General features: G+C 38.6%; 1 protein-coding gene across 1 annotated transcript; it reads right to left on the bottom strand.

The window, feature by feature from the left end:
• Window positions 1–403: 403 nt before the first annotated feature.
• Window positions 404–8,627, bottom strand: smyd5 (SMYD family member 5). The gene is made up of 13 exons (XM_034140031.1): window positions 8,490–8,627; window positions 7,547–7,655; window positions 6,851–6,990; window positions 5,452–5,573; window positions 5,304–5,373; window positions 4,670–4,774; window positions 4,361–4,423; window positions 3,761–3,831; window positions 3,564–3,670; window positions 3,337–3,393; window positions 3,131–3,225; window positions 2,637–2,707; window positions 404–2,153 (listed from the first exon to the last, which is right to left on the bottom strand). Exons 1-13 carry the CDS (start codon window positions 8,580–8,582, stop codon window positions 2,003–2,005), a joined length of 1,254 nt encoding a protein of 417 aa, XP_033995922.1. The 5' UTR covers window positions 8,583–8,627; the 3' UTR covers window positions 404–2,002.
• Window positions 8,628–9,076: the final 449 nt, after the last annotated feature.

The raw sequence follows: 9,076 nt of genomic DNA on the forward strand, positions 1-9,076 counted from the left end.
AGATGCAGGTTTTTGTATCTTAAAGGGGCCCTATTATGCTCATTTACAGGTTCATATTTGTCTTTGGTGCCTCGCCCTTATTTTGCTCATACTGCCTGTGCTGCAGCACCTCTTTTCACCCTCTGTCTGAAACCAGAGCCCAGTCTGCTTTGATTGGTTATGCTGTCCGGCTCTGTTGTGATTAGCATGAGTGTTGCGTAGTGATGTCATTATGGTACGAGTAAACACAGGAGTCAAATTGAGGCGTTTCAGGCCTTAGGAGAGAAACTCCCAGATGTTAGCCTTTGCAGACCATTTACGTGCACAAAAACCTATATAACACACTACAGGAAATGAATCCGCTTCGGAAAACATAATGGGGTCAGCTAAATGTAATGTAGAGGAATATTCTTAACATTGCAAATACACTTTTATTGAGAGGACCAGTACTTAATGTCAGTATGAATAATGATTGACTGGCAGGCATCAGCAGTAGAATACCCAATTTAACCCACTGATTAATTAATGATATGAAATAAGAGATGTAGATCTACATGTGGCATGTTAAATACGCCTCAAGCTCAAGGCAGTCTGAAGAGTAAAAGCCATAAAGAAGCAATGATTAGTCTAAACCCGAACCCCTTGAGGAAGACAATTTGATTACGGCTTTGTATTTAATATGCAAATACTGAACACATATTTTACCAGTAGTCTTCTGTAGCAAAGGCAGGAAGTGTTAACCAGATAAATGACTCCACAGACATCCAATTTCAATGGTTTATGCCAGAGTAGTAAAAATGACAACTGCTATGCTCCTGTTATAATATTGAAATCATATTATTTGTCACTTACACATTCTCCTGTGCCACTACACTTAATGCCAACTGAGAAAATTAGGATTAGTCATTCAATGTTTCCAATCTTTGTCGAGTTACTGAAAATATTGGGATTTGTGATTACAGTCATTGTTGTAATATTGATTCATGTGTGGGCGGCGGCAATTTCACTCATGTGGAACTGCGGTTTGAAATACAGGCCAAACAGTTACTGACAAAGCAATTTCCAACTCAAGGTCTCCACAATACATTAAGTAAGGTTAAACTTAACCTCATAGATCAATGGATGAAAAACAAACTAAACTTCACCGGCTGGATGCCTCCCCGATGACAAGACTGTAATTACAATGGAATATAAATAAAAAGCCTCTCCAATATAGTAATGCATAGTCACGTAAGAAACTTCTTAAGTGGAGGAAAACACCTGAGAACATATTGACCTTCGCGTAATCACCTCGCCTTGTTTAAGAGTTGTCAGGGACAAGAAAGGATGACAGTTTTCTGAGTTTGCTTTAGTGGACCTGAAGGTCAGACACAAGTATAAGAACTGTAATACTTCAAAACCTAGTGAAACCTACAGACACTATTTAAAAACCTCTGCAGCTTCCTTCAGCTCTTTGGAGCTTTTGAGTCTTTCAGCCTATTGTTTTGTTTGTTTTTTTGGCCCAACAACTTTACTGTTTTTGTTTGATTCTCAACATCGTCACTGTTGTTTCTAACAGAAAAGCAGTGTTCAGCAAAAAGCAGTTTTAAAGGGCATTTTCTATGGTTAAAGCGTTCAACCTTTGATTGCTAGGTTTAGTGAGAAATTGACAACATTTATTTTAATTAATGTAGTTTTAACAACGGGCTTACATGCAAATTGGGTTTACAAAGGCCTACCAGTCAATAAACTGTTCAACCCATAACCCAGATAGCTGAAAGTCATAGTTGTACCCCTCTAGTGTGTTGCAGTAGAGTGAAAAACTACAATAAACCTATCCCTGCCCATATACTGATTTACATTTGTCTGGGACCGATCTCTCAAAATACTGAGTGCAATGTGGTGATAATAAGACATGTTCCCACACAAATCGGACAGTTGTGGTGAAACGCAGATTGTGGTTTGAAGAGTTTTTTTTTTATTCCTCAGGGCTTCATGGTGGCCGGAAAGGGAGCGGCTGAGAACAATATTGGCAAGTCATTCATCAGACATCGGTCATCTCATCTTCCATCTCATCCCCCTCCATTTCGCCTTCTGCCTCGCCTTCTTCTTCCTCTTCCTCCTCTGATGTCACGTCCAGCTCACCCATCTGGGAGACGCACTTTGGACACGAGCAGACAAACAGGTAGTTCTCCCTGGGAAGAGAACGCAGCGCAGGTCACACTGTTGCACCTCTAACAATAGACAAAATTAATCACACTCTGGTTCTGCACACCAGAGCAAAAATACAGTCTCTGGAGCAAAAGAACATATGTTTAATGCAATTATTACTTTTAATTAGTGGGTTTGATGTGCGGTACAGGGATTTTTTCAAACCACCAAGTAAGCAAGCAACTGCTCTTTTTCAATGCTGAGAATTAACACAGGATGCTGACAAACACTCAAGAGACTAGCAGAACAAACTAGCCCTGAGTGTTGTGCTATAATTCAAAGATGGATTGATATCATGTTGATTGATGAGTGTATGCACAGGACCTGCCATCATACCCCTAGCATCTCTACTTCAAAACTCCCTATTATTGCCTGGAAGAGATTTTTTGTATTGATTAAGATTTTCAGCGTAACAGTATGACCCTGTTCGAGTGGATCGTCCGAGGGATTAAATACCCTTACTGTACCTCAGAGTTTTATGTCTGCTGTGGCGGCTTCGGTCCCGCTGACAACAGTCCAAATAACTGATGCAGATCTCCTAAGGATTGAAGACAAATAAATAAGATGAGCAGACGTTTTTGAGACTTTACAATTCAGTCCCATATACAAGCTACTGGTATATTTCAAATGGCAGAAGAAAAACTTTCTCCCTCATGCAGGAAGTGGCTGCAGCCTTCCATCTTACTACTGGTGAAATCTTACACAATGCGCTCCTGTCTTAGGGACTGTTCAAAAGGAGAGCTTTGCTTTGAAAATAGCACGACTGCTTTGACATTACTGTGCTACGCAGATGAAAGGCTTCTCAATCTTTGTGACAGCTTGACAAACCAACTGCAATCCTCAAAGTCTCAGCCTTCTAATACCGTCTGACAAGGGAGCAAACAAAGCTATAGAGGGATGTTCTGTCTTGTATATTTCCGGGCCAGAATTTATCACTGCGAACCCAGGCGTGTCAGCTGACCTCTCCTGGGTTGATGTCACTAAGGGCGCTGAGCTGAAGCAGGAAATTGTTGTCGGGAAAGGAGGCCTCTGCGTTGGGTATGCAGCTGTGGTTACCTGCAGGGTCAAGGAGGCAAAAGGTCATTAAGTAGGTCTCTTGACAAGAGGAACAGCGTCTTTGAACTGAAGCAACAGCCACTAAATAACAGTTATATCATCTGCACTTACATGAGCTTTGGAGCAGAAAGAGTCCAGAGCCCTCACAGTTTAGAAAGTCTCCCGTTTCTACAGAGAGGAAGAGACAAATGATGCACATTTGTTGAACTCTGAGTCTGAACACATGTTACATAATCACAGCAATGGCATTGGGACAACACAGACAATAAACACTCTGCTCAATTGAGACACAATTATAAACTGTAAAATGTACTGCAAGACTGAGATAAAACTGTGACCTTTCTCAATGTCCTTGTACATCTGGTCGATAAAAGAGTCCAATTGCTCCTTCTGCTGGACAGGAAGCTGAATTGCATCACAGGCATGAACCCACTGACTCAAGGAGCTGAATGGAGAAAAACAGAGCACAAAGAAAGATAATTACTATTGAGCCCAGGATGAAAGAAATTGAAGGACAGAAGTGATGGGTGTTTACCTCGTGCCAATTCCTTGTCCATTGGTTCCCACAAGAGCGAACAGAGAGCGGAAACCCTCTGGGGTAAACCACTGCAACACAATATCTTTACTGATCAATACTGAAGATCCAATCATTTCCTTTGACCCCTTTCATACTAAAGGGTAGAGGTCGGGGTCAGTTGTAGGAGTTTGAAAGATTTTACTTCACTTTCCAGTTAGATTAGCACATTAACATGAAGTCAATAACATAGCAAAATGACAAGGAAAGTGTCAGATGACATTTATACAATACAAAATGGATGGCAAGTAGGACAAAATCAAAACGACTGTCAGCTCAGTATTGAACCTCTTTAATTAGCTTCCCTGGGCAACAAGCTCAAGATGTAATGTGCTGCTGCATTATGACACAGAAATAATATACAGAACTTTTAATATGTGATTACTTTGACTGTTTCCAATATCAACTTCTGCAATATTCTCAATTGTACACATTTGATTTGATTTCTTAGTTTTCTATGACATTTAACATACCCCAACATATAAAACTATAAATTATCTAAATAATTGTATTTTGGTATAAAACCATGGTGGTGGTCACATTTGAACTGTGCTTTCTTACCCGACTCAGATAGTCATCGTATAGTGCTCCTTTAAAAAAGCTGTGTAACAAGGCCAGCTGCCCCTATAGAAACAATGTTAGATAAAAAAAAAAAAATGTTACGCAACAGAATACATACATCAAAGATGGCCACAGTGGGAGTTAAACTTCTCTCTAGAGGGGCAACATTGTCACGCTATGCTTATTGAGTCGTAAACAACTGCGATTAGCATAAAAGCATGATATTCTCTTTTAACTGCCAGACTTCATACATTTTGCACATCAACAATTTCATATATTTCAAGCAGAAATCACTTCATGGTCACTTACTCTGAATTTCTCTCCTAGGAGCTTATGGGCGATCTCCTCTTCCTCATTACCTGTCCGGCTGCAGAAGTGTGAAAACAGCTTCTGCCACTGCGCTTTGTCCTTGGCCTGGACAACAACCAAGTAAACATTTAGCAAAAACATTGCATCACTCAGTTATTCAAGAAGTTAATTTTGAGCATTACAGTATATCTTGCTTACACATGTGTAATATTACAATAACATATCAGAACTTATAAAGTTGTTATGCTGAACGGTCAGCAAATAGTTGTCTGTATACACTCTGGGCAGCATTAGCATTAATTTACAGTTTATGACAATATTATGAATACAAGTCCATGTTCGCTCTGTTTTGGTCTCCCCATCTACTGAGATACATATCTGTCTCTTTAGAAACTCAATGCTGTATTGTGTTGTGCTGAGAAGTTACAATACAGCAGGTTTATCAGAGTATTTTCTGTATTTGTCAGTAAATATCAAAATATTATGGCTGGTAATAATCAAAATGACATAGGGATGTTATGTCCTTTTACAGCAAGGTATTCTGATTCTAATACGAGGAATACACCCTTCCTGATTAAATTGAACACTAAATTATTCATACCCAAGGGTTTAAAAGACATTATCAGAGACTCACCTGTTTGACTATTGCTACCATTCTGGCTATTAGCATGATGCTGGAGGTCTCAGGGGGATAATGCATACTCCTGAACAGAAAACATATCTCCTTTTAGGTGAAATACATTATTAACTTGAGAGAGTTTAGTATGAAACCGAACTCTGACCTCCATGCATCTTTGAGCTTGTTGATGGGATGGTCTGGATCTTCCTGAGAGGGACCCAAACACAGAGCCCTGTGGTACTGATCTGCTGCAGCTTGTCTGCACTCGCTGCTACAGTACATCACCTGCAGGGTTAAAATATCAATCAGAAACCAACATAACATTAATGCAATAATTTTAGATGACGGGTACAGAAATAAACTCCACAAACTTAAAAACTCTGTGGTAATTCGCCCACACACATTTTCATAATCACTAACTTGAAAACACAGGTCTTCATTATCTAGCAACAACTATTGTGTGAGGTCCCTGGAATCAGGAAATTAAGAGTTTTATACAAACTGAATAATTACAAATAAACAGACCCTACAAGATTATGTACAAAGGCATTTTTAAAACTTTTTTAAATGACTAATTACAATGCATTGTTCAACCTAAAAGGCTTTTTACCTGCAATTAATTCAAGTAAAAAATAACTTTTGTTGTCGTAAATTGAGGAAAGATTTAAAATATAATTTCTTAAATGAAATATGAATATAACCATTATCTAAAGGTATCACAAAATAAAGACATTTGCTGGGACACCTCTATCCATTTTTAAATGTTTTTGGAAGAACTCCCCTCACAGCACATAGCCATAACCATGTTGTATATTTAAATGTCTTCTTTAAACAAATCAGAAATCCTTTATTTCTCCCGCAACGGGGAATTGTACATTATTGCAACAGCAGGTAGTGCAGATAAAGTGAGGAAAATAGACTTACATTTAAAAATATTATAAATTATTATTATAAAGAAGCATTCTCCTAAATTAATTTATTCTGTGCTTTGACTGCATTTCCTTTCTTTTTATTATTTAATTGCTCTTTTTTAAATCTTAATTACTTGAATGTTTTAATCACTTAACATATAGCGCTATGCAACACGTTTTAACTAGCTTTTGAAAATGAGGTGTAGAAATAAGGTAATTAGTATTAGCTTCAGGAACCCTAATCTGAAAACCATTAAATAAAATGAAGGCTGCTCTCTGTGGCAGTTCAAACGTTACTTATTTACATGTGGCCTACACAGATATGCAATACTGTGAATACAAGAAACCACCAAGCATAAACAGTGTTACCCTTGGGTTAAAAAAAAAGAAGCAGACAGATTAGCTTACTGATCCGTAGTACCAATACTGGCCTCTTAAAATCGATCAGCTAGTCGTGTCGCCCACCGTCGACGCAGAGAAAGTTCCTCCATGACCACAGAGGTCTTAAAATCAATATGTTTTATATTGATCTGAACCTTTTCAGGGCATATTCCTCCAGTGAGCAATAAACGACGACTTCCACAGAAAAAGATGGAGGCTTATCATCAACGTCCATGAAATCAATACAACCCGTCTCCTGTTTGGCCTCACCTGGCACTGCGGGCAGGCTTGGTGCCTCTCCGGTCGCACCCTGCAGAGCTCAGGGTGAGGGAGGCTGAGTCCTGGGATGCCGCTGAGTCTCCTCGCATTCTCCTCTGCACTCTCCAGAGCACGTAAGCAGTACTCACAGGCTAAAAAAGAATAGTGGATTAGCGAGAGAAAAACATTACTGGAGACCCGGTTGGTTTAGGGTCTTTAAAGATTCATTCTAGATCAATAACCTCCAGTTAACCAGTATTAGTCAAGTCTGATAAAACATTCATGCTTTTGTCATCCCTGTGTGGACTATCTATATACTATATTATTAATGCAAAATCAGTTTCAGTGCTTCTTTATTGGTGCAAGATGCAATTAAAAAGTCCATGACCTATTTCTGTAGGCCAACCACGAAGCTAGCATTGCACGGGTTCCCTTGACAAAAAGCCCAATGAGATTTGTCCAATGGATTTTCGATATTCCAGACAAAACAAATAGCGAGTGGCGAACAAATGGTTATGATACGTTAATTGTGAAGATAAACTCCACAATGAACACCACTTTTATGTTTTGTTATCTTTTCTTGTCCATACTAGTTTTTTATTATGCACCAAAACAAATGTCTTGTATTTATGTCAATTAATATGTGCAGCAATATGTTGTCATTTCACTAAACTGTTTGTGTGTTTTTAAATACAGTCCAGATCTCACCTCTATATTTGTACTGAGAATTCCACAGGAACTGGGAAGAGACGAGTGGCCGCTCCAGAAAGATGGCATCTCCCTTCTTGATACTCTGTTTGGCGAAGAGACCCTTGCCCTGAAAAAGAGACACAACAAAATATGACTGTAGTACGATTTTCACCAGTGTTTGAAAACCGTAAGTGGAAAAATATTTATATTTAAATGCTACTTTATTATTTACTTCCCTACATGTTAAACACTTATAGTTAGTAGTTACTATTTACTTTCTAATATATTAAAAACACATATCACTTATCATATTAAGTCTCTTAAATTGGCTCCACATTGACAAACTACAATAGTGAAATGTTCTTACATGTATTAGTTATTGATAAAAACAGGACAATATAAACATTTTAAAATAAAAAAGTAAAAAGATCCAGTCCTTTTACTTTATACTTTAAGACCATTTAGCTGATAAGATATCTGTACCTTAAATCATTCTGAAATGGGCCATTGTGCAGAATGAGTACTTTTTGTACTTTTACTTGTAATGTAGCATTTCAGGACCACAGCATTTGTACTTTTACTTTAGTAAAGGAATTGAGTACTCTCCTCCAACAATGCAACTAAGTTCCTTGCTTTGCATCGCACCATATTAAGTATAATAGTGTAAAACGGTTGATGTTGTCCCTTTGATTTCACATTTACTGGTTAAAATCGACACCCTTAACGTACAAATCAGCACACAACTGATAGTTGTAGACACATACAGATCTCTAATGATCAGAAAACGTTTTATAAACCACATGTTTTCCTTCAGTTCTCCCTGAGCCCTGCAGGTCTGCTCTGCCGGGCTGTGATGCTCCCTCTCAGCCGACACGCGTCCACCACACCTCAGCCACAGAGCCGATTCAAACTCCGGATCTCTCTAAATCGTTTTAATCTGACAAACTCTGCACCGCCTTACCTTGATATTGTCTATAAATCTCACATCCACGCAGGCAGAGACTTTACCGGGGTCCACGCAGAAGGAAAACATGTCATCCAGGGGAGCAGCCATGTTGCTGACAACCTTTCCCCTTTCAACTCTGACACTGACGATTTATCTCCGCGCGAAGCAGCAGCGACCTCTGGTGGTCAGCATGCGCACTGCAGGTGTGTCACTGCTCAACACTGGGAACTCATTGCTTTATTGTAGGTGACTAAAGTTAGCATAAGTACACATATTTTGGTATAATTAAATATTAACACATTTAATGTATAGTGCGATATTAGAAGTTGCTCAAAGACACTGTACATGTGCAGGTTAAAGTACATTAAAATCATAAAATAACACACTTAAAACTTAAAAAACACACCATTTGCTTACACATTAAATAACTCATGGAGATATTGGTGCAGTCTTGGATTTGAGAGAGTGGAAAGAGAACTGTGAATTTACAATGACTCATGACATGCACCATTTAATTTTAATGTATACTATCACTAAGATTTTGAATTTGTTTTTTCTATTCTAATATATCCTGTCACAAGTGAAACAGGATAGGACAGGAT

The sequence above is a fragment of the Trematomus bernacchii genome, unplaced genomic scaffold, assembly GCF_902827165.1.
Source record: "Trematomus bernacchii unplaced genomic scaffold, fTreBer1.1, whole genome shotgun sequence".
Taxonomy (NCBI): Eukaryota; Metazoa; Chordata; class Actinopteri; order Perciformes; family Nototheniidae; genus Trematomus; species Trematomus bernacchii.

What these genes read in the sequence shown, in the direction of transcription:
- smyd5 (XM_034140031.1), bottom strand. Translation starts at nt 8,582, where the DNA reads ATGGCTGCTCCCCTGGATGACATGTTTTCCTTCTGCGTGGACCCCGGT. An exon ending in AAGCTCAAAGATGCATGGAG is followed by an intron (nt 5,374 to 5,451) that starts GTCAGAGTTCGG and finishes TTTTCTGTTCAG; the next exon opens with GAGTATGCATTATCCCCCTG. An exon ending in CTTTCTGCTCCAAAGCTCAT is followed by an intron (nt 3,226 to 3,336) that starts GTAAGTGCAGAT and finishes TTGACCCTGCAG; the next exon opens with GTAACCACAGCTGCATACCC.